Below are 26,804 nucleotides of genomic sequence, written 5' to 3'. Positions count from 1 at the left end.
GTTGTGCATAGTTTGGTTGCCATGGTTCATAAATTACGAATGTGCATTAAAAGTACATAATTGCCTGTGGAGTGCTTTGTGACATGCAGTGGCTATGAAAAGTGCTATGTAAATGCATGTCGTTCTTGCTTCAGTGAAACCATTCTCCCAGTCACTATGACGTTGTGGCCCCTTTTCTCTCCTGCTGTCGTCCAGTGCTGCAGCCACATCATCCTGGAGATCATGATTGGGCTGTTGCATTTCTGCAGAGAATCTGACAGACAGGTCACCATCAATATTTAAACTCACCTCGACCCAGGAAACTGGAGCAGGATCATTAGGTGGCGGGGAACAATGGTGGTGTCCATTCAATCCCCACAGGAGAAGAAAGTGGAAGATTCCACCCAGCAAGTTATTTGGCTCGTTTCGGAAAACATTTCAGCCTCATTGCACATAGCAAGGTTCTACAAACATCATTGGAATCTGTCCTGCCCCTTCGGTATAAGGCAGTCTAAGAAACATTAGGTGGGAGGGTTGCTGACCCATGGAAGCACTTTTTCAACAAACATCATTGCAATCAGTGGACAGTATGTACACATTTTTGCCACTGGGGTTTGCAAGAGAAATATTGGCTACCTTGGAAACATTGTGCTGTCAGGTGTTTAGCATCCATGCAAGCCTCCAGCACAAGCATGTTTCTTGGAGCTGGGAACTAAGTGAGTCTATACAAAAGGAAAGCCTTTATGGGCGCCCATAAAGGCTCCGGTTTCCTCCCACAGTCCAAAGATGTGCAGGTCAGGTGAATTGGCCATGCTAAATTGCCCATAGTGTTAGGTGAAGGGGTAAATGTAGGGGTATGGGTGGGTTGCGCTTCGGCGGGTCGGTGTGGATTTGTTGGGCCGAAGGGCCTGTTTCCATACTGTAATGTAATCTAATCTAAAATCTAATCTAATCTAATCTAAAAAATCTAATCTAATCTAAAAAAATCTAACCTAATCTAATCTAAAATCTAAAAATCTAATCTAATCTAAAAACAAATCTAAAAATCAACCAATTGACAATGTGTGAGACAAATGCAGCCACCATCGTTATCACTGCAAGAGCCTGCAGGCAGCAGTGACATGGAGAACCAGTTAATGTGTTTATTGAGGGAAAAGTATTGATTAGATTAGATTACCTACAGTGTGGAAACAGGCCCTTCGGCCCAACAAATCCACACCAACCCTCTGAAGAGTAACCCACCCAGACCCATTCTCTGACCCTGCATTTATCCCTGACTAATGTGTCTAACACCATGGGCAGTTTAGCATGACCAATTCACCTAACCTGCACATCTTTGGATTGTGGGAGGAAACCAGAGCACCTGGAGGAAACCCACACAGACATGGGGAGAATGTGCAAACTCCACACAGACAGTCACCCGAGGCCGGAATTGAACCCGGGTCCCTGGCGCTGTGAGGCAGCAGTGCTAACCACTGAGCCACCGTGCTGCCATCAGGACATTTGTGGCTCTGTAGTATAGGATGTTTCATATCCACCTTAGTAGGTGCAGCAGGCCAGTTGTCATTGTTGAAACAGTGCTTCCATGGGTCAGCAACGCTCCTACCCAATTTTCTTTTACTGCCTTATACCGAAGGGGCAAGAAAGATTCCAATATTAGACAACCCAACTTATATTGTGCCTTCTAAGGAATAGATATGGTCAATAGTGACACTGTATGATGCATATCTTTGTTCTACCTTTCTATTCAAACTAATCCAACTGAAGGGCAAAAGGACTTTTTGAAATGTAGATGTTGCTGTAATGTAAGAAATACAGTAGCTAATTTGTGCGCAGTGAGATCCCACAAAAAGCAAGGAGATAAGCGAGAGGGAGAGCTGATGATGTCTGTGTGGACCTCACCTTCCTGTTGAACTGAGTAGATAACCCTGTAACCAAAGATGGCACACAGATTGACTGTGTAGCCTATATGCTATGTCACCTATTTACAAATATTTAAAGAGGGCAGTTGGTGAAGTCTTTGTCCTCACGGACTCAGCATCACTGCAGACCGGTGCCTCATCTTGCTGTGTGGCAATAGATAACTAGGCCACTGTGAGATTGTCAGAGCAGTGTCGTATCTAGTGACCACCCCTCTCCTCTCCTACTGAGTTTGTCTGAAAGCTATGACTAAGTTGGATCATCAACGTAGGAGATGTTCACTGCAGCTAGCATCAAAGGGACTACAGTGTCTTTGGTATTCTACAAATTGCTCAGATAGTTATTGGGGTTTAATGTACTCAATCGTTAACCCCCACAAGCCCTACTGAAAAGTTAATGCTTACTAACCTTAATCCTTGTCTATCCCAAGAGTCCTGCTTCAACATCAGCTCTGAACATCTTGCAGTGTGCAGTTGCTTTTAATCCCTCTACAATTGCTACTCACTGGTGCTCTGCCCTTCGCATGGTTCCTGCAACTCAATAATGTATCCCCTTGAGTGGGCACATAGCTGGATTGGCACTTGATATTGGATGAGTGAGTAGCCCCAGCACAATGCGATGTGGGCAGTGGAGCAGATTTTGCCCTCTGGTGTCACCGCATAATGAGGACCTATAAGATCAGAAAAACATAAATGTCACAATGCTCCCAGTAATGCATCAATTCAACACGACTTACATGTGGAAATATTGTTTGATGTGCTGCTGCAGGTCACTGTGCGCCTGTGTTTCAGTAGATAAATGAGTGAGTGAGTCAGTGTCACAAAAATAAAGAGCAAAGCCTTATATTAGCCCTGAGCTGAGCGATGTCTTTGAACTCCTCAGTCCCAATGTCATTTTGTTGAATTACCTCCAGACAAGTGAAACTGCCCCCTCACAGTCTATGAAGAGTAGTTCTGTCCTTTCGTGTCTGTGGTTATTTGTAACTTGTTACATGTGTTCTTCATTTTGTCATTTATCTAAAGAGGGTTGGAATATAAAAGCAGTGACATGATGCTGAGACTATATAAAGCTCTAGTTAGGCCCCATTTAGAATACTGTGTCCAATTCTGGACCCCACACCTCAGGAAGGGGATACTGGCACTGGAGCGTGTCCAGCAGAAATTCACACGGATGACCCCTGGAATGGTAGGCCTAACAAGCGATGAACAGCTGAGGATCCTGTGATTGAATTCATTAGAGTTTAGAAGGTTGAGGGGAGATCTAATAGAAACTTACAAGATAATGCCTGGCTTAGAAAGAGTGGACGCTGGAAATTTGTTTCTGTTAGGCGGGGATACTAGGACCTGTGGGCTAAGCTTTAGAATTAGAATGGGTTAATTTAGAATGGAAATGATGAGACATTTCTTCAGCCAGAGAGTGGTGGGCCTGTGGAATTCATTGCCACAGAGTGCAGTGGAGGCTGGGATGTTAAATGTCTTCAAGGCAGAGATTGATAAATTCTTGATCTCGCAAGGAATTAAGGGCTATGGGGAGATGCGGGTAAGTGGAGTTGAAATGCCCATCAGCCACGATTAAATGGCAGAGTAGACTCGATGGGCCGAATGGCCTTACTTCCACTCCTATGTCTTATGATCTTCACTTGTGTGTAGGTAGGAAAAGAATGGGCATTGGTATGAGGAAGATGAAATGTTTTGTGAATAAAAACAAATGCAAGCCCGCACCGACTTTATGTGCATCTTTGAGTGTGCACTGGCATACCATAGCTCACAGGCAACGGGAAGTGGCAGCACAGGCTAAATTATGCCTCTTGGACTCTGTACCATGCCGACATGGAGCACTGGGAGGCAGCGTTGTAAAGCATGATTACTTGCAACATCATTCGCTTTTCAGAGACCAGTAGTTCCTATACCCAGCCGCTGTCTCAGAGATGTTTCAGGTCCCAGTTCAACTATCAGAATGAAATGCAGAGTGGGAATACATGAAGTCTGGTAATTGGGATCCAAAGGGAAACACAGATGAGAATCTTGGCCAATTAAGGGTGACTCAGTGGTTAGTATTGCTGCCTTACAGCAGCAGAGACCCAGGTTTAATTCCAGCCTCAGGTGATTGTCTGTGTGAAGTTTGCACATTCTCCCCATATCTGCTTGGATTTCCTTCCAATGTCCAAAGATGTGCAGGTTAGGTGGATTGGTCATGGGAAATGTGCTTTTTGGAGTGTTGGTGTGGACTCGATGGGCTAAATGGCCTACTTCCACATTGTAGGGATTCTATGAAATCTGGAGGGTTGTCTCCTGGGCTGGCAGGATGTGGGAGCTGTCGGTGTAGATTGGAGAACCAAGGGGTGCCTCAAGCTGGAGGTGCCCTTTGAAGAATTTTCAAGGTTGAAAGATAAAATCAAGGGCTTCCTTATCCTATAGGAAGGGCCTGCGGCTGCAACTGAACCCCTTTGGCAATCACAGCGCAGGAAACGTTAGTAGAACTCAATAAGGCAACAGTGATTCCCTTGGTTTACCCAGTGAGAGAGCATCACCTCAATTTATTGACAGGACTGAAGGGGGACTGCGAGCCATCTGGAAAATTCCAAATGACTTCAGATCAGTGTCATTAATGGGAAATTGTATTGGGCTTATTGGCTGCTCGCCAGTGATAGCCATCACAGACCATCCACATCCCCTAGGATGCAGTCTCCCTTGAGTCAGTGCAGAGATGAAGCCGAAGATTTGTAAATTAGTAGCAGGAAATTCACAGTAGATTCATCTTCCATGGTAATTGGACAGGTGAAACTGGACTGGCCTTTTCTATTATCTCCACCTCCTTCAGTTTTGTTTTGCCTTCACAGCTTGTAAAAGGCAAGCTGCTCAATACCTCCTGTCACAAGGCAATGTCTTGCTGCAGTTATTTCTACCCTCGGTACCTATATCTCCTGAAGACCATTAGCAGCACTCTCAGAGTTATGGCGCCAGGTAGCTTGCTTCATCACACCCCTTACCAATTGGCCACCCAGCCCCATCTCCTGCCACACCCCCACAGCAAAAGCCAACAATAATTGGCTGATGACCTGATATGGATATTGGAGTGAAGGGTTGCTATAATAATGCTGGAAGATCAGAGACCATCTGACAACTTCAGTCAGACCATTTTATCAATCCTATGTCCGATATTTCAACAATATCAACAACTGAAGGGCATAGGTTTAAGGTGGGAGAGGAAAGACTTAAAAGGGATCTAAGGGACAACTTTTTCAGGATGGTGCATATATGGAATGAACTGCCAGAGAAAGTGGTCGAGGCTGGTACATTTACAACATTTAAAAGGCATCTGGATGGGTATATGAATAGGAAGGGTTGAGAGAGATATGGGCCAAATGCTGGCAAATGGGACTAGATTAATTTAGGATATCTGTTTGGCATAGACCAAAGGGTCTATTTCCGTGCTGTACATCTCTATGATTCTAAGGGTAATCTTGGATTCCTGTTATGCAGGAGTGAGGGTAACTCACACAGTAACCACTTATAAATAATAACAGAACAAACAGATTTTGGACCTTGCCCAATCTCCGTTTACATGCCCTACATGTAGGAAAGGCAATAAAATGGCCACCAAGGGCTTGCATACCAGCATGGAGAAGTGGAAATGAAATGGCATAATCAGAATTTCAAATCAAGGTCATGATCTTCCGGCAGTAATCACTCCGATCGCCTCTCTCCGTCCTAGGAAGATGTTGTCTAATTAATTTAGTTCTCTGCATCGTGCTGAAGACCTGGAAGTACAGACAGGTTCATTAATCACTGTTAGCTGTTTTTGACTGATTTGCTAATTAAGGAGATCTTGCCTTTGGAATATATTTAGAACCTGCTAACAGATGTATGTGATCCCATCTTTTGGAAGATGTAATACCGTATTAACTAGCAGATAAGCTGCATTTTAAGGTCAAATAATCCTTTAAATTGAAAAATTAAACTTATTCCCCTATCATTTCTCTGATCAACAATGGCTCTGTGTTTTCGTGCAGAGTGATATCAAAGTTTTCCTCTAAGATCTTCCCCACCTTATTTCCAAACTCAGCTCTACACTGCCCACATATTAAAATTATTGTTTTTGTTTATAATGTACTACCATCATGAGACTTCAATCACCTATCCCCACTCCCTGACTTTTTCACACTCTCTCATTCCCTCATCTCTCCCACTTACAGAATCTCTCAAAAACCGGCTACTCTTTTATGCCTTTACTCACTTTCTTTAATCCCTCTTTCACTTCTGCTTAGGCCGTGACTCTTAAATGCCGAAGCATCCAGGAAGGGTTTACCCTCGTAAAGCAAGCTGTTACTGGAAGTGTGCAATATATTTGTGACTGTCTGTCATTTGTCCTGTCCCACTTCTAAGGGTTGGGCCATAGAAGTCCATTGAATTCATCCATACTTATGGTAAAGTACTGCAGTGATACCTTCTGCAGCGTGGCCGATCCAGAGACTTGCTCTCTGTCACTGCCTGTTGTCAGGTGCAGCAAGGATTTATGGGCTGAAAGTCAACCTGTTTGGCGATGTGCTAAAAACATCTTTTGTAGCCAAACGTCCTGGAGTGGGACTTGAATCTCAAGCTTCTAACCCAGAGGTCAGGATGCTACCACAGATGAAAGTAATCATAATTCTTCTGTCGGGGGGTTTTAGGATGTTGGGTGGGAATGGACTGTCTTTATAGAGTGTAGCTTACACTCAACAACCTATGTATACTTAAGCACAATAATTGTATGTATTATTTATAGGAAGTGATTTCTAGTTTCAATATCTCTTGCTGTCTCAGGCCTTCACTAGCACAGGTAGCTACTCCCCATTCATTTTGCAACATAGTATTGCCAACAGTTATTTCATCACAGAGTTTATCTTGGCCAAGTCTGATTTTTCTCACGACAAGTGCATACACTAGCTCTTTTCAACAAAGGTCAACCAGCGGCTAGCAAAGTCATGTTTCCCATGCTCAGAGCAGGGTCAGTTGTATCATCTGACCTACAGCCCAGAGATCAACACAGCCCAGGAAAGGATCTGGCATTATCTTGAAGCAGAGACAGTCACACAGTGTATTTACTCACTGAACTTTAATCACTTTAGGATGTGACGGTGGCTCAGTGGTTAGCACTGCTGCCTCACAGCACCACTGAACCAAGTTCAATCCCACCATCAGGCATCTATCTGTGTCGAGTTGCATGTTCTCCCCATGTCCGTGTCAGTCTCCTCCAGGTGTTCCAGTTCCACAGTCCAAAGGTTTGCAGATTAGGGTGGATTGCCGATGCTAAATTGCCTACAGTGTGCAGGCTAGATGGATTAGCCATGGGAGATAGGTGGGTCCAGGTGGATGTTCTTAAGAGGGTCGGTGTGGTCTCGAAGGGTGAAATGGCCTGCTTTCATGCTGTAGGGATTCCTTGACCGTTTGAATGATAACTGAATCAGGCTCAGTCATGTTGCACTCTGCAAAAGGAGTGGTGGCAATTATTGCCAAGGTCCACACATCAGATCAATCACTTGGTTGATAAAACAGAAAGTGACTATGATCATTAGAATTTCAATCTCAACTGAGGCAAGGTATTGTGCAGAGATGGGAGAGGAAGTACTGGAGGACAGGAGGTTTGGCCGTGTTGTTTGAACTGTTTAAAAGGAAGGGAGCAGTCCTTGCAATTACAGAGCCTTTTACAGTCCCTGAATGTTGTAAACCACTTCACACTCAGTGTAATCGCTATTGTAATGTGAGGAATGCAACAGCTAATTTGTGCACAGCAAGGTTCTACAAATGACAATGAGATAAAGGACCAAATAATCTGTTTTCAATGATGTTGGCTGAGGGATAAATCCTGGCTGGGACATCACGGAATTCCCAGTGGGTCATTTACATTGATTTGAAAAGGCAGGTGAATAATGGCCTTGTTCGTACAGTTTTTGACACTCTTGAAAATAAAAGAGAGAAATTATACTCACTGTATCAAACACACTCTCTCTCTATTGTAATGCTGTTACCCACTCTACTGCATTTATCATTTTCCTGCTCACACATTTTTCTTTCTGTGACTGTGCTCATTCTCTCACAGTCACTTCCTTGCTCTTCCTTGAATGGTATCATGCCCAGTCATACTCTGGTTCTGTCTTTCACACTGTCTCTCTCACTTTTGGTATCATAATCTTATTTTTCTCATCTTTCTCTTTCTCTCCCTGTTTATTAGGTGGTACCATGGAGCCATCAGCCGAGCAGATGCTGAGAATTTGCTCATGTTGTGTAAGGAGTGCAGTTACCTAGTGAGAAACAGTGAGACCAGCCGGAATGACTACTCCCTATCATTAAGGTAAGACCTTGATGTACTAGTGCCTTTGGACATGGGGACTTTACAAAATATATCTGCTCGAAGCAACAGTTTTATTTTGGGTTGAAGAACAAATCAGAGCAATCAACTCACCTCCTGTGACATACCAGGACTGAGCTTATACAGAGGATACAGCACAAAAAAGGCTATTTGACCCAACCAGTCCGAGCCAGTCTTTATGCTCCATTCAATTCTCCTCCTTTCTTTCCTCATCTCAATCTACCATCGTAATCCTATTCTCCCTTCTCCCTCATCCGCTTGTCTGGTTTTCCCTTAAATGAATGAAGACAGATTCTTCATTTTAACCATTCCCTGTGGCACTGAGTTCCATATTCTCACCTCTCTTTGGACAAAGCAGTTTCTTCTAAACTCACCGTAGGATTTCTTGGAATCCATCCATTACATCAATAGCCTAGCCACAGTCATCCCCACAAGAGGAAATATTCTCTCTCTATCTGCTTAATCAAAATGTTTTGTAATTTTAAAGATCTTTGTTAGTTCACCCCACTGATGATTCTAAGACCTGACCAATGCTGCCAATCCTTTGTTGATATTGCCACTGTACTGCCACTATATCCTTTTAATAATACGGTAATCAAATTTTCCGTGTGCTAAATATAGTCTAATCCAGGTTCATTACAGGTTTGACATAACTTGCTAACTTTTCAATTTTATCCCTCAAGATGTAAAGCCTGGTTTGTTGTTTTACTTGTACTTACGGCCTTGTTAACGTGTGGTGCAACTGTTAGTAGTTCTCTCCCGTTCTTTGTCCGCTATACACCCTCTCCTCCTTTTATTCCATTGTATTCCACTCCTTTCCTTTCTTCTCTCCTTTTGTCACTTCACTTCCCTCCACGTTCCTCTTCTTTCCTTGTCACTGCCCTCCTAATATCCTCTTCTCTCCAACTCCCCTTCCATTTCAATAAAGAACTTTCAATGTGGTAGATCAGAAACAAAAACAGAAATTGCTGGAAAAGCTCAGCAGGTCTGGCAGCATTTGGGAAGAGAAATCAGGGTTAACGTTTCGGGTCTGATGACCCTTCCTCAGAGCCATTCCTCATCTATCCTTTTTCCTTTTGCTCATTTCCTCCATGCTCCTCTTCTCTCCAGATACTCCCCTCTCTTCCCTCTCCCATCTCTTGTTTCTCCCCCACCTCTCTTCATTCCTTGCCTCTCTTTACGTGTATCTCACCATCTCCCTCCTCAGTTTTGCCCTCCCGTCTCTGAGTGAGCTAGCCCAGTTCTGGAGTTGAGTTCTTTTGTTTTCTTTCACATCTGATCACATTTGTACGCAAACATTTTTCATCATTCTCGACCTGGATGGGGATTTAAGTCAGGTGATGTGGCACACTGTCTGTCTGTCTGAGATTTCACAGCAGCACAAAGACACCGAACGCCTCTGTGCACATCTCTCCAAGAGAAGACTATTTTGGATTCCCTGGCTGACCTCCCCTCCCCCAATCCTCCTTTTATGTTTCCGCTTCGCTGGTTACAAACCTGTCATTTCCCTGATGAGCTCAGCCTGATTTTCTGACACACATGACAGCCTGCCTTAGAATCGCGAGCAGGCCTGCCATCCAGGTTGCTGTGGTGACTGTTAACAAAACGGATGGCCTTTCTGACATGTAGTGCATGCTATCATCTGATAAGGAGATCAACATTGTTGCTTATAGCAGCAGTGTAATCAGCACGTCTCTGTTCCATTATAAATGGGTTACTAGCAAATTAAGAGAGGGCTGTTGGACATTGAACAGGGATAAAATAGCAAGCCGAATGGGTAATTACAGTAACTGTCAGCAGAAGGACCCTTTGTGAGTCTGTGGATTAAATTAGGTACCTGAACTCACTGAAATGCTTTGTACGCAGCAGTCGTTTTAAAGTTGTCTGCCTTATCTCACAGTTGCCAACATCTACATAATGTATCTCCTTTATGCTGCACTGCTTTAGTGCAGGCTCTCGTTTTGTTCCATTTCAGTGAGTCGTGTTCCTTAATTGTTGTCAATCAATTGCAGTTCTATCAGTTATCAAATGGGTTTGGCAGTGTTAAATGGGATACATTACAATGAAAGAAGAATTGTAAATAAGGAAGGTGAGCTGAGGGCACATATAGCTGCAAGAATGATACCATAGCCAGTGTTGAAACATGGCTATAAGAACTCCGGGAGCAGCAGCACAGCATTCCTGGTTATGGGGGCTTTCAGGTGAAATAGAAAGGGTATTTTATAAAAAAAAACACACAAGATTTGTTAAAGAAACAAATAAAGCTTTCATTTGATTGAATTTATTATTGTCATGTACATAAGTACAGTGAAATAGAACATAGAACATAGAACAATACAGCACAGAACAGGCCCTTCGGCCCACGATGTTGTGCCGAACATTTGTCCGAACATTAACCGGAAAGAATAAGCAAATATTTTGAAATACAGACAGATCATAACATACAGACAACAGGCGATTGAACAGAGCAAAGAACACAAAGTTATGTCTACAAAGAAGGTGCTCAAAAAGCAAGATCAATATTAGATTTGAAATTTGAGAGGTCCATTCATTATAACATTGGGGAAGAAGCTGTTCTTGAACTGTTTGGTATGTGTGTCGGGTGAAGAGGTTGAAAGAGATTATAACCAGGGTGGGAGGGGTCTTTGATGGTGTTGGCTGCCTTCTCGAGGCAACGGGAAGTGTAGATAGAGTCAATGGATGGAAGGTTGGCTCGTGTAATGGTCTGAGCTGTGTTCACAACTCTGTAGTTTCTTATGCTCCCGGACAGAGCAATTGCAGTACCAAGCCATGATGCATCCAGATATAATGCTTTCTATAGTGCATCCGTAAAAGTTGGTGAGGGTCCTTATAGGCATGCCAAATTTCCATAGCCTCCTGAGGAAGAAGAGACATTATTGTGCCTTGAGAAGGGATGAATGCAAGGAGCATCATCAAATGAGGCCATATGGGTTGACCAGAAGAAGAAAAGTGGACAATCACACTGTGAGGAATGTACCATAGATCCCAAACGATCATTAGTAATAAAGTAATAAATGAGGAATAAACAAGTTGTCAATTACACCAAAATTAACTGAAAAGAATGAACCAGTGAGAGGATAAGTGCAGACGTGAAATTAGAAGGGAAATTAAGAATGCAGTGTGAAGGGATGAAAAATATTGACAACCACAATCAAGGAAAAGCTAAAGTTTTATAATTACATAAAGAGAAGAAAAGGAAGTAAGTACAGAACAGGACCCATTTCATATCCAAAAGGGAACCGGTATCAGATGTAGAAGATATGGATGGTGTTCTAAATTATTGTTTTGCATTTGTTTCACAAAGGTGGGAGACAATGCAGATTGTAGTTAAGAAAGAGAATTGTGAGGTGGTTGCATCTTTATGCAAGGGGAAATATTAAGGGGTTTGAGATCTCTGAAAGTAGATAAATTGCCATTAAATGTGAAAAGAAGCAAAAGGGAAAGGAATTAAGGCCCTGACCACCATCTCCAAACCTTCCATGGTCACAAACTCAATGCTGGAGAAGGGATGAATGCAAGGAGGATCATCAAATGAGGCCATATGGGTTGAACAGAAGAAGAAAAATGTACAATCACACTGTGAGGAATGCAATATAGATCCCAAATGATCTCTAATAATAAGGTGATAATTGAGGAATAAACATATTATCAATTATCCCAATATTAACCGGAAAGCATAAGCAAATGGGAGGATAAATGCAGAGGTGAAACTGAGAAAGCAATGTGAAGGGATGAAAAAGGACAGCCAGCAATTTATCACTGTTCATAAAGAGTGAAACCTTGGTGTTAGACAAAGTACTGGATGAACCTTTCAGGAATATCAGTAATTGTGATAACGAAATGGAGGTAGATGAGATCTACCCATCTGAATGAACTTAACCAAGATTAATTAAATGTAACTGTTTGCAAGGGATTGTAAGAATGGACATCATCTGGAATCCTGCAGACTTAGGCTGGATTCATTGTAAAATAGCTCATTAACTATTCTTAGAGAAAAGATATAATTTAAACTTTTGCAAGAAAAGTATGTATTAATTAAGGACATTCAGTCTGTATTTATATATAAGCAAATGTTGTGACTGTAACTTAATTGAACTTTTGTAAAGATAACAAGGAGGCTCAATGACAGAAGTATATTTGATATTGTCTATGTGGATTTAGCAAGGCTTTTATCAAGATTCCATATGGTACAGTGATCAGGGAATTAAAAGCCCTTGGCATCCAAGGGAAAATGGCTTGAATCTGAAATTAGCTCAGTGGCAGGATGCAATTGTTGGTGACTGGAAGGTAATTCTCAGTGCAGTTGTTGAAGGTGCAATATTAAGTACCTTGATTTTCATTGTTTATATCAATGTCTTAGACTTCAATATAGGAGACATGATTGAGAAGTTTGTGCATGATACAAAAGTTGGCCATGAGGTTGACAGAAAGAGAGCTGTAGATGCAGGAACATTACAATGGTGTGGTCAGATGCACAGAAAAGTGGAAAATGGATTTCAAATTCAGACAGCTGAAAAGGAAGAATAAGGTAAGAGAGTACATAATTGTAAAGGAATAGAAGGACCTTGGAGTTTATGTCCTCATATCATTCAAGTCAGCAGGACAGAGGGCTCTGGAAGCCTAGTCTTTGAGTATGTTTGTGGTAGAGATTGACAGATTTCTAATTACCAATAGCATACGGAGGTGGTTGAAAGCTGTTCAATCACCTCTGATCTTAATGGATGGCAGGACAGGCTCAACAGACTGAACGGCTTACTCCTGTTCCTATGGTAAGAAGGTATACAGGATATTTTATTAGCTGAAGCATAGAATGTAAGAGCAACCAGAGGTTATATTGGAGCTGTATAATACACTATAGTTAGGCCACATCTAGAGTACTACCTATAACTGACTGCATTGCAAGAGGGAGGTGATCACATTAACAAAGGTACAGAGGAGGTTTTCTAAGATATTACCAGGACTGGAAAAATTTAGCTACAATGAATGATCGGATAGGTTAAGAACAAATTGATAAGGAGTATTTATTCCCTTAGCAAAAATGTTAGTAATCTGGTAACACTTTTCTGACATTCTTCCAGCTATGAAAAATAGTGGAAACTCAGCAAATAAATCCATTCCATCATTTGGCCAAATTGTTGATTGAGGCCAATCCTTAGGTGGCAGCTTCTGCCACTGGGATGCACAAGAGCTTCCAAGTGTTGCACAAGATAATAGTTCAGAAAGGGTTGATATGCATGTTAAATTGGCCTAAAGCATTATACTGATGTCACACACACTTAATGGTTGGAGATAAAGATTTCCACTCTCATTTCTAGAGGGAGCAGATGTATCTGCACTGGCTCCCTAACACTCTAGTAATTATGCCTCACCAAATGCAGCATTTATTGCTATGGTTCAGTAAACCTTCTTGTTATTTAAGAACAACACTTCTTCTGTAGATATTCTATAGTGATGTGTCCTCTACCAATAATTAGTCAGTAGGCCCAAGAAAAAAAAAGAAAAAGCATAATTTGTGGCAGCAAACTACCTCAACAGCCCTTACCTATTACCACAAATGTAAATTTGACAATTACTACATTGCCTCTAGAGTGGTCATCTGGGAAAAACACTACATTAGATGTCAGTATAGATTGTTTTCAAAACTGTCACTAAACCACACATCCACTGGTCATAATAATTGTGCTATCCAGCCCACATGAGATGTCACCATTTTCATCTGTTGTCAGATAGTGACTTCCAGGTGCGTATATTGCTGCACATATTTATGTGTGTTCATAATGGCAGAATTAATGTACTGACATATTGCACTTGTTTCAACTGAAATAACCAGTTGCATCATTCTTTGGTTCATTTCACAAGGCAAAACCTTGGCCAATCAGAGTCGACATACCTGGTTAAACTTTAAAGAAAGCTTGGCAGTTAACTGTCAGTCATAGTCTAACTAGGACACTCTCGATAGCAATGACTCAACTTGAGTTTACTTGCCAACTGATCAGAATGTTTCTGTCATACATTCTGAATGTTGCTTTCCCTTTATATCGATATGCCTTGCAAATTGTTCAGACAAGTGCAAGACAAAAAGTTTCAACAAAATGAGTTTTATCGATGAGAGGAGAGTGGAAAAATATTCTTCACCAAAGGTGGGAATTGAGACCTCATGAGGTAGAGTCAGAAACTCTCGTTTCATATAAAAAGTACTTGGAAGCGCAGTTTGTTATGATCCTGGTTAATGTTGTCACAAAATAAATCTGATCCCAGGTTGAAATCTGACTTGATAGATCATATATAATGAGGTGTTCTTTCATGCAAACACAAGCATGCAATGCTACAGATTTAGTGTTAAAAGTAAACAGATGTTTATTATATAATAGAAATCAAAATAGAATAAACCAAACTATTTACATATAACACAACTTGAAAGATTGTGAAACATATCAGGAAAGTACAAATCTACCCATTTCACACCATTACTTTACAGTATTTGAAAATCAGGGCTGATTTCCTTCCATATCTTAGATTTCACAAATGTTTCTTTCAATTCCTAGATGTAAGAGTTTGGTAGCCTCTTCCTTGATTGGTTACACAACTGAGCTTAAACTTTCTCAGTTTCAAATAATCCTTTCAAGGTTCTACCCAAGTACTTTTGGTCTGGAGCTTTCAACTAAAACCTTATACTGAGATAACATATTTCCTAACTTTTCTGAACTAGCACCTATCTCTAGGAGAAACTGTTTCATACTTCTAACTCAACCAAGCTTTATGCAAATGTAAAGTAGAAGTTTTCCCAGCTATGGCTTTTACCCCTGAGCAAAAAAAATCCCGATCCTCCTAAATTGACACCAAGATGATATTCCAGCCACTCATAAAGTTTTGCCAGTGCAAACAAATTCTCATTATCACTTCAAGAAATTACTTCATGCTGGTTTTGTAGAAAAACATGATGCCAGAAAACCTTACACGTCAATCAATAACCCCCCCCCCCCCCCCCCACCATGCTCACACACCACAACCCACATACCACTAGTTCAAAGTCTAAAATAAATAATATTGACATATATATAAATTGCACACATCATCAACATGTTGAAAAATGTACAGGTTAGGTGGATGAGCCATGTGAAATTGCTTATGGTGTCCAGGGATGTGCAAACTAGATGGATTAGCCATGGGAAATGCAGGGTTACCGAGATAGAGAAGGGGGATGGGTCTGGGTGGGTCAGTTTGGACTTGATGGGCCAAATGACCTGCTTCCACCCTGTAGGAATTCTATGATCATGGATTCTGTGATCAACATCATCACAACTTGAAGTGCTGTAACCTACAGGGCTACAAACCAAGAGCTAGAAAATGGGATTAAATCAATTTGGTCTTTTTTGGCTAGTGGATATACCATGGCCTGAATGGCCAACCTCTTTATGATAGATCTCTAAAATTCTATGATCAGACTATGAATGCTGTGGGATGGAGCCAGGGAGGATGTATCAATGCCAGTTGTGGAATGGGTTTGAAGTGGTTATCATGGACAATTAGACAACCATCATTGTCAACTCTGATTGGCATATTACTGGAGATTTGATAACATCAGTGTTCACCACTTGATAAAGGTTGGTCGTATTATAAACTTATAGTTTAATAGCTCTGTTTGTAGTTTCATGCCAACAGCTTTGGGGTGAGAGGTTCTCAGAATTTGGACGCTGCAATGTTCCGGCACTTCACATTGTGAAAAGCACAGCTGTGAATCATAAATACAAAGCACAAGTTTTACTCTATTCTCAGACTTTCTGTCAGCACAGTCTGAAAAAGACATGGTCCATCCCAGGACATTGCCAGGCAACCCAGAAGGGTAATCAAAGCTAAGGGAAACTGAAATCTTTGTTATCACATCGGTAAGCTCTATCAACACCATCAGGCTGTCTGACTAACTCTGATTAATAGTTTTAAAGTATAAATGCAAGTAATGTACCAGCTAAATATATGGTATCTACCTTTAACAACAATATGTTTTTATCCCAGGTTTGAAGCCTGTGTAGAGGTGAATGTTATTTAGATTAGATTCCCTACAGTGTTGAAACAGGCCCTTCGGTCCAACAAGTCCACACTGACCCTACCTAAGAGTTACCCACCCAGACCCATTTCCCTCAGACTAATGCACCTAACATTACAGGCAATTTCGCACAGCCGATTCACCTAACCTGCACATCTTTGGACTGTAGGAGGAAACCGGAGCACCCGGAGAAAACCCACACAGACACAGGGACAATGTGCAAACTCCACACAGACAGTTAGCCTGGTGCTGTGAGGCAGCAGTGCTAACCACTGAGCCACCGTGCCGCCGGTCTCGTGGTTCTACAAAGTTTGAAGAACTCAAGCGTTTAGACTCAGATCCTGGAGGTCCTCAATTGTAACTCGCAGGTCACAGCATTTGATGAAGATGGGCTCTTGCTCGAAACATTGATCCTCCTGCTCCTCGGATGCTGCCTGACCTGCTGTGCTTTTCCACTCTTGACTCACAGCATTTGATGTAAACTTTTAACAATGTAACATCCTGTCCTGTCTTTCCAAAAGTTATTAGTACAACTGTTCCAACTATTAGCCTTTTAAATGTATTATCTGCTTTGAATAAGATTAAGATTAATTTTTACAATTAAATTGAACATAGAAGCCCTACAGTGTAAAGCAGGCCATTTGACCCATCAAATCCACACTGACCCTCCAAAGAGCATCCCACACAGACCCACGCTTCTGCCCTACCCCTGCATTTCCCATGGTTAACATATCTAACTTGCATATCTTTGTACTGTGGGAGGAGTCCCACACAGCAAGAGGGAGAACGTGCAAACTCCACAAAGACAGTCACCCGAGGGTGGAATTGAACCTGGATCCCTGATGCTGTGAGGCAGTAGTGCTAACCACAGAGTCACCATGCCCCCTTTCATCGTGAATCATTTTCTAGCTTATTTTCTGTTCACAATAAGTATGACTTGCTGTATTAAAACAGGATGTGACGCTTCTATCTCCTCAGTTTAGTTGTCTTCTCTCTCAGTAATGAGTTGGCACACTTTGCTGGAGACGCTGTGTGTCTTTTTGCTCCAGATTATGCTGGATGTGGCTGATGTTGTGTCAATGGCTGGAGACATTATTGATGTCGCTCCACTTGCCGTCATTGCTGCTTATGTTGTCCCACTGATGCTACAATGTTCTGTCTTGTGGCTTGCAGAGGTTTGAAATAATCAAACCTTTAGATTCAAATGCTGGAACTTCATCAAGTGTATATCCCAGATCGCACCATGTGCTGTGGACTGATAACAGTGTAACTGTAAGTGGCTTATTGGTGTCTTCAGCGCAGTGCAAGGTAAGTCAAGCTCACCTCCTCTGCCTGTTATTGATCTGTTAGCATGTATTGATTCTTTTTACAATCCATTTTCAAGCTTCATGCTTCACCAATGCCAGTTTAATACTCAACTGCATGGGTCACAGTCTGAACAGGGAGCTAATAAAAGGACGAAGCTGCTTCTTTCATTCATCCATTTCCTTAGTTACATTTTGTTGTGAATTTATATTTCATCTGACAGTGAAAGTCTTTTCTTAGATTCTCTGCAGTGTGGAAACAAGTCCTTCGGTCCAACAAGTCCACACTGACCCTCTGGAGATTATCTCACTCAAACTCATTTCCCATTATTCTACATTTACCCCTGACTAATACACCTCATCTACACATCCCTGAACGCCATGGGCAATTTAGCGTGGCCAATTCACCTTAACCTGCACATCTCTGGAGTGTGGGAGGAAACCGGAGCAAATCCATGCAGACATGGGGTGAATGTGGAAACTCCACACAGACAGTCGCCGGAGGTTGGAATCAAACTCAGGTCCCTGGTGCTGTAAGGCAGAAGTGCTAACCACTGAGCCACCGTGCTCAGGTTTTTAAAGGTTGCGGAACTGAGACACATGCTACCTTTTGGACTTGACGGTCCTGGATGGAATCTTATTCAGAAATCCAGGCTTGATATTCCAACCATCCAAATTTCAAAAGGTCACAACATTGAGCACAGTACACCTAAATGCCTTCAGATGGACCAGCATTTCTGTTCTGAGATAGTGACTGTGTTCCATTGGGCAGAGGTAGATAGGATAGCCCAGAAGACTCTGACTTCTCCTACTGGCTCAGCCAGAAAATGCAGATGGTCAACGAACCCCTTGCAGTGTTATGACACCACTCACACCCACCTTCCTCCACTCCACTTCCTCCTCCACTTCCCCACACACCCTACACCCAATCCCACTCTTCACAAAGATTGTTAACACCCAGAACAGTTGTCTCCAAAATCTGAAGATTGAGAACTCTGCTGTTAGTAACCAGAGAAAGGTAATAGTTGGGGGCATGAAGGAAAGTGGAGTTTCTTTGATTGTTTGGTGTCATAGAGCTGTACAGCACTGAAACAGATCCTTCAGTCCAATTCATTGACACTGACCAGGTATCCTAAATTAACCTAGTCGCAGTTGCCAGCATTTGGCCCATATCCCTCTTATTCATATACCCAAATACCCATCCAGACGCCTTTTAAATGTTGTAATTATACCAGCCTCCACCACTTCCTCTGCAGCTCATTCCATACATGCACCACCCTCTGAGTGAAAACTTTGTCCCTCAGGTCACTTCTATTTCTTTCTCCTCTCACCTTAAACCAGTGTCATCTAGTTTTGGACTCTCCTACCCTGACTTGGCTGTTCATCACATCAAAGCCCCTCATGATTTTATAAATCTCTTTACGTCAACCCTAAGTCTCCAACACTCCAGGGATAAAAACCCCAGCCAATTCAACCTCTCCCTCTAGCTCAAACCCTAGCAACATCCATGGAAATCTTTTCTGCACTGTTTCAAGTTTTGCAACATCTTTTCAGAGCAGGGATACCAGAATTGAATGTAGTATTGCAAAGTAACCAATGTACAGCTATGACATGACATTCTAACTCCTATACTCAATGCACTGATCAATAAAGGCAAGAGTACCAAACACCTTCACTACCCTGTCTACCTGTGACTCCAACTTCAAGGAACTATGCACCTGCACCCCAAGATCTCTTTGTTAGGCAATACTCCCCAGGGCTCTACCATTAAATGTGTAACTCCTGTCTTGACTTGCCCTACCAAAATGTAACCCCTTAAATTTATCTAAATTAATCTCCATCTGCCACGGTTCAGCCCATTGGCCTATCTGATCAAGGTCCCATTGTACTATGAGATAATCTTCTTCACTGTCCACGACACTACCAATTTTGGAAACTTACTAACCATTCCTCCTATATCACATCCAATCACTTATACAGCTGACAAAAAGTAGTGGACCCAATACTAAACCTTGCAGCACACCTCTGGTCACAGGCCTCCCGTCCGAAAAACAACCCTCCACCACCACCACCCTCTGTCTCCTACATTCAAACCAATTTTGTATTCAAGTGGCTAGCTCCCCCTGGATTTTATGTCATCCAAACTTGCTACCAGTCTACCATTCGGAAGTTTGTCAAACACCTTGCTGAAGGCAATGTTCGTCATTCTGCCTTCATCAATCTTTGCCACTTCTTCAAAAAACTCAGTCAAGATAGTGAGGAATGATTCCCATGCACACAGCCATGTTGAGTATCCCTGATGAGCCCTTACCTTACAGAAGAAAGGCTGTGTTGACTATTCTGGGGATATTTCTAAACCAGGTTGATATAACTTAATTGCCATAGGCAGAAACAATCTTCACTCCACACTATTTAACTGCCAACCCTACAGCTCTGTTTGAATTCATGCTGAGTAGGAATGCTAAGACAGAAGTATTCTTTTTTTTAAAATTCCAGCTTGCTTTCTTGTTGCTGCACTGTATTGATTCAAATAAGAATAAAAATGGTTTTCAGTTATGCCTGTAGGAACTCAATTCTATTGCTTGGAACTGAATGGCTGCTTCTGTGTTATCTCTATTTTTCTTTGTCTGGTTATGTGAAGATAGATGGGTAGATGGAGCAAAAATCCATATTACATTGCTGGTTGTAATGCTGCTCCCCACTACAGTCAAGACAGATCTATTAAAAACAAAGTGGTATAGACAACCCTTTCATCACTTGCCCATCTATTTATTAACAGAAACATCATGGCCTTTTCTTGAAAGAATTAGGCGGAGAGAAGCTGGATGGACAGTGTGTTGTGCGTTGACCTTTTCTCTTTGGGACTGGAGTTGAAATTCATTCAAACCAGATGGGATGCAAGACATATATGTGTATTGAAAAATGATTTTAGACATCTCTGGACACTTACAGATCAATCACATGGAACGAATTACTTCTAAGATGCAATCACTTCATTCATGTAAGCAAAACTAGCCTGCCATTTCACACCTGCATGTTCCTACAAAGGACAATTATCATGAATCGTTTGTTGAGGTGCTTTTGATTGGGGAGCAATGCTGGCCAAGATACTAAAAGGTTTCCCCATCTTCAGTACAGTAGAATATATTATCTCACCTGATCAGCTAAGACCAGACTTTGCCTAACATTTCATTTGAAAGATTCAATACCTGACCATACAGCATTGTGTGGAAGTGTCCAATTGGAAATGCCAGAACGGGAGTTGAATTTCATTGCCTTCTGAATCTAAACAAGATAAATGCAAACTGATCCTGGATGGTATTGTTGATTGTAATCTAATGTTTTATAAAAAAGAGTTATCCAAAGCTACAGTACCCTGGATGACTAAGGAATTGATGAGAGGATAAGGAAGGAAAAGGAGGCATATGATGCATACTAGAATAATAAAAGCAATAGAAATCAGGAAGAGAATCTCAAATGCAGATTCTATAAGCTTGGAAGAAGAGTGAATTGTGAGGATGTTGCTGAGCACCTTCAGGGAGACATTGTCAAGTTGACCAAATGGGCAGATACCCGACAGAGAGATGGAAGGCAATACAGTTTGTTCATGAGATTTGGAGAGGCAACACAGGCTCAATGATACAGTTTTCAGGAGAGTATAGGAGCAGAGAGACCTCAGGGTTCAAATGTATAATCCTCTAAAGATGGCCAGGCAACCTGAAACAGTTATTAAGAATGTTTATAAGAGCCTTGGGTTTATAAATAGAGGCATATTGTCCAATATACATGCAAGGAAGAAATGTTACACTTCTACACATCATTTGGAGCATTGTTTTCAGCTCTGGCACCTTATTTAGGGAAGGATATTAAAGTCCAAAACAGAATGCAAAGGAGATCTACCAGAATAATATCAGGAAATAGAGCTGAAAATGCTGGAAAAGCGCAGCAGGTCAGGCAGCATCCAGGGAACAGGAGAATCGACGTTTCGGGCATAAGCCCTTCTTCAGGAAGCCCTTCCTGAAGAACGGCTCATGCCCGAAACGTCGATTCTCCTGTTCCCCGGATGCTGCCTGACCTGCGCTTTTCCAGCAACACATTTTCAGCTCTGATCTCCAGCATCTGCAGACCTCACTTTCTCCATAATATCAAGAAATAGGAATTTTAGATACAAAGAAAGGATAGAGAAATTGGGCATATTCTCCTTGGAGGAAAGAAATATAAGAGGTAACCTTATTGAGATGTTCAAAATTATGAACAGTTTGGACAAGGTAAAGAAGGATATTCTGTTTCCACTAATTGCTATGTCAGTAACTCAAGGTCACAATTTCAAGATTCCCAGCAAGAGAACAAGGAATGAGATATGTAGAAACATCTTTCATGTTATTAGAAGTTGGAATATGCTGCCTGGGAGAGTGGTAGAGAGAGATTCTATAGGAGGTTTCAAAAGAGAGCTGGATATATATTTGGAAGTGATTAATTTAATGGGTTACAGAGATAAGGGTACAGAATTGGGAGTAGCTGGGTAGCTTTATCAGGAGCTGGTACAGACACAATGGGCCAAGTGGCCTCCTTCTGTACTGTAATATTCTATGACAGCAACAACAAAGATGTATTGCCAACACCAAAGATAGCTGCCAGCCACCTATGTATGCACAGGTGCTGTCAATGACATCTCCCACTTCCCAGCAGCCATCCTATTGGCCACTGCCCCCAGTGTGTTTGCACCCTTCATTGCATGGCTTGCCACTCCCCTCGGGAGTGGGGATATGGGTGAGGCACTGAAGGCCCTTTCTGAGTGTGCCTGTGGGTCAAAGGTTTTTAATTCATTTCAAGGGCAGCTCGGGCACGTATGCTTTAGCACCACGGTGCTGCAAGTTTGATAAAAACATATGCTAAGAGGTCAATATGCCATACAGTATGAAAGTTGATCTCAGTGCTTATGTCTGCAAAGTGTCACTGTGAATAGACGTAGCCCAGAAACAATGGATCACCATCTTATACCTCTTACAGTAATACCCTCAGACTTGGAGAACAGTGTTGCAAATGCATGGAAATTGGGGTCTGTGCACACACTGTGTGATGAAGAGAGCTGGAATTCAGGAGCTGGGACACAGTGTTTCCACTGAGCTGTAACTGGACACCTGATTTATAAGGGTCCTGGGTTAACAAGGGGAGATGGAGAGCATTGAAATTGGTAGCGCCAGTCTATGTGCCAGTTTCCTAGCCTCAACTTGGCACACTGCACAATCCCTGGCTCCTATGCTCCCAACAGTGAAGCACGATAGAAAAAGCCCATTTACTTTTCAGTTGAACAAATTTGAAGAGAAGGCCCCGCAGTTTTGAAGCACACTCTCCTTACTTACAGTCCTCTGATTGGCTGACAATTCCGTTAAGAGCATGACCCCTCTGCATCCACAATCCTTAGTTAAAGGCAGGTCAGAGAAAAATATAACGAGTGACAGACCCACGTGGCTCAGACTCCTGAGTTTTGATTTTTTTGTCATGTGTATTTTACAGTAAGAATACAATAAAATACAATGAAAAGCTTTCATATGTTGCCATGATACAATGCCGACTTGAATAATCTAAGAATAAGGGAACAAAAGAAAGGTCTAGCCTGAAAAGAGTCCATCACTCCTGACTGCGGTTGATACCATCAGAAGCCCACAGCTTGGATTCTGTCTACAGTTCACAATTTTGCAGGTTTTGGAAAGTTGAAAGCGAAATTATTTTTAAAACAACAAACATACAGCAGGTCGGGGATTATGGTTTTCAATGTTTCAGGCCATGTGGTCACCCGTCCAGCCAAATGCGATCTTTAAACGGCCATCTGAACCAGCAGGATGGACCTTCAATTTAACTTGTTAGCGGAAAGATGACACCTCTAACGATATTAGCATTTCCATAGTGTTCCACTAGAGTATCAATAAGATGATGCATTGGAGTATGATTTAAACACATAAACTCTCCAGGGGCTTTTGTGGCACAGTAGTAGTGTTATGGACCAAACCAAATCCCCTCAAAATATATCCAGAAGATAGTCTAAACCCTAACCTTTTCTTATTTTAAAGTTAACTGTTGTAGATGGGTCAAGCTAGAACATAGAACATTCCAGCGCAGTACAGTGCAGCGCTGACCTGTGGAACCAATCTGAAGCCCATCTAACCAACACTATTCCATTCTCATCCATATGCCAATCAAATGACCATTTAAATGCCCTTAAAGTTGGCGAGTCTACTACTGTTGCAGGTAGTGCGTTCCAGCCCCGACTACTCTCTGAGTAAAGAAACTACCTCTGACATCTGTCCTATATCTATCACCCCACAATTTAAAGCTATGTCCCTTCATGCTAACCATTGCCATCTGAGGAAAAAGGCCCTCACTGTCCAACCTGTCTAACCCTCTGATTATCTTATATGTCTCAATTAAGTTTCCTCTCAACCTTCTTCTCTCTAACGAAAACAGCCTCAAATCCCTCAGCCTTTCCTCGTAAGACCTTCCCTCCATATTAGGCAACATCTGAGTAAATCTCCTCTAAACCCTTCCCAAAGCGTCCACATCCTTCCTATAATATGGTGACCAGAACTGTAGGCAATACTTCAAACGTATTCCTGAAGAAGGGCTTATGCCCGAAATGTCGATTCTCCTGTTCCTTGGATGCTGCCTGACCTGCTGCGCTTTTCCAGCAACACATTTTTCAGCTCTGATCTCCAACATCTGCAGTCCTCACTTTTTCCTAATACTCCAAATGTGGCCGTACCAGAGTTTTGTACAACTGCAGCATGATCTCATGGTTCCGAAACTCAGTCCCTCTATCAATGAAAGCTAACACACTGTACGCCTTCTTAATAACCTTATCAACCTGGGTGGCAACTTTCAAGGATCTATGTACCTGGACACCAAGATCTCTCCGTGCATCTACACAACCAAGAATCTTAACATTAGCCTAGTACTCTGCAATCCCACTACTCCTTCCAAAGTGACTTACCCCACTCTTTTCCGCATTAAACTCCACTTGACACCTCTCAGCCCAGCTCTACAGCATATCTATATCTCTCTGTAACGTACAGCATCCTTTTTCACTATCCACAACTCTACCGACCTTAGTGTCACCCACAAATTTACTAACCTATCCTTCTATGCCCTCGTCCAGGTCATTTACATAAATGATAAATAACAGTGAACCCAAAACTGATCCTTGTGGTACCCCACTAGTAACTGAACTCCAGGATGAATATTTCCCATCACTAATCACCCTCTGCCTTCCTTCAGCTATCTAATTTCTGATCCAAACTACTTAATCACCCTCAATCACATGCCTCCGTATTTTGTGCAATAGCCTACCATGGGGAACCTAAGCAAATGCCTTACTGAAATCCATATACACCACACCAACCGCTTTACCCTCATCCACCTGTTTGGTCACCTTCACAAAGAACTCAATCAGGTTTGTGAGGCACGACCTCCCCTTCATAAAACCGTGTTGACTATCCCTAATTCCTCTCTAGATGATTATAAATCCTATCTCTTATAACCCTTTCCAACACTTTATCCACAACTGAAGTAAGGTCACAGGTCTATAATTACCAGAGTTGTCTCTACTCCCCTTTTTGAACAAGGGAACAACATTTGCTATGGCCCAGTGTTCTGGCACTATTCCTGGAGACAATGACGATATAAAGATCAAAACCAAAGGTTCGGCAATCTCCTCCCTGGCTTCCCAGAGAATCCTAGGATAAATCCCATCCAGCCCAGGGGACTTATCTATTTTTACACATTCCAGAATTGCTAACACCTCCTCCTTATGCACCTCAATCCCATCTAGTCTAGTAGCCTGTATCTCAGTATTGTCCTCGACCGCATTATCTTTTTCTAGTGTGAATACTGACAAAAACGTGTTCATGTAGCGCTTCTCCTATCTCCTCTGACTCCATGCACAACTTCCCACTACTATGCTTGATTGGCCCTAATCTTACTCTAGTCATTCTTTTATTCCTGATATAGCTAGAGAAAGCCTTAGGATTTTCCTTGATCTTATCCACCAAAGACCTCTCATGTCCCCTCTGGCTCTTCTTAGCTCTCTCTTTAGGTCTTTCCTGTCTTACTTGTAACTCTCAAGCGCCCTAACTGAGCCATCACATCTCATCCTAACATAAGCCTTATTCTTCGTCTTGACAAAAGATTCAACTTCCTTCGTAAACCATGGCTCCCGCACTCGACAACGTCCTCCCTGCCTGACCAGTACATACTTATCAAGGACCTGCAGTAGTTGGTGCTTGAATAAGCTACACTTTTCAATTGTGCCCATCCCCTGCAGTTTCCTTCTCCATTCAATGCATTCTAAATCTTTTTATCGCATCATAATTGCCTTTCCCCCAGGTTTAACGTCTGCCCTGCAGTATATACCTATTCCTTTCCATCATTAAAGTAAACGTAAACAAGGTATGGTCACTATCACTAAAGTGCTCTCCTACCTCCAAATCCAACACCTGGTCGGGTTCATTACCCAGTACCATGTCTAATGTGGCCTCCCCCCTTGTTGGCCTGTCTACATACTGTGTCAGGAAATCCTCCTGGACAAAATCTGACCTATTTAAACTACTTGAGCTATAGTATTCCCAGTCAATATTTGGAAAGTTAAAATCCCCATAACAACTACCCTGTCACTCTCACTCCTATCGAGGATCATCTTTGCTATCCTATCCTCTACATCTCTGGAACCATTTGGAGGCCTTTAGAAAACTCCTTGCCTGTTTCTAATCTCAGCCCATACTACCTCAGTGGATGAGACCTCAAATGTCCTTTATGTCACCGTATAACTATCTTTGACTAACAGTGCCACATCCCCATCTCTCTTACCATTTTCTCTGTTCTTACTGAAACATTTAAACCCCGGAACCTGCAATACGTATTCCTGTCCCTGCCTCTGAAATGGCCACAATATCAAAATCCCAGGTACCAACCAATGCTGCAAGTTCACCCACCTTATTCTGGACGCTCCTGGCATTGAAGTAGACACTCTTCAAACCAACTTCTTGCCTGCCAGTGCCTTCTTGTCATCTTGAAACCTTAATTCTGTCTTCACTACTCTCATCCTCCTGTATACTCAAACTACAGTTTCGGTTCCCATCCTTCTACTGAATTAGTTTAAATAATCTACTTGATTTTAAGTCAAACACACTTTATTT

At 42.1% G+C, this 26,804-nt stretch overlaps 1 protein-coding gene across 4 annotated transcripts in view; it reads left to right on the top strand.

The window, feature by feature from the left end:
* The window catches only part of shdb (Src homology 2 domain containing transforming protein D, b), a 303,397-nt gene that overhangs the window by 233,066 nt on the left and 43,527 nt on the right, over nt 1-26,804 (top strand). For 3 of the 4 annotated variants that reach the window (XR_015751866.1, XM_043720948.2, XM_043720949.2), the window contains one exon: nt 8,110-8,229. Coding sequence is in view for 3 of the 4 variants with exons in the window: in XM_043720948.2 (XP_043576883.1) it covers nt 8,110-8,229 (120 nt within the window). In the remaining variant the exon portion in view is untranslated. Of the gene's footprint in view, nt 1-8,109; nt 8,230-16,481; nt 19,108-26,804 lie in introns of those variants that run through there. The other variant, XM_087976124.1, reaches the window with a different exon arrangement.

The sequence above is a fragment of the Chiloscyllium plagiosum genome, unplaced genomic scaffold (assembly GCF_037043375.1).
Source record: "Chiloscyllium plagiosum isolate Xiang-an unplaced genomic scaffold, Cpla_swu_hap1 HiC_scaffold_28, whole genome shotgun sequence".
NCBI lineage: Eukaryota > Metazoa > Chordata > Chondrichthyes > Orectolobiformes > Hemiscylliidae > Chiloscyllium > Chiloscyllium plagiosum.
This window is presented reverse-complemented; position numbering and strand designations above follow the sequence as displayed.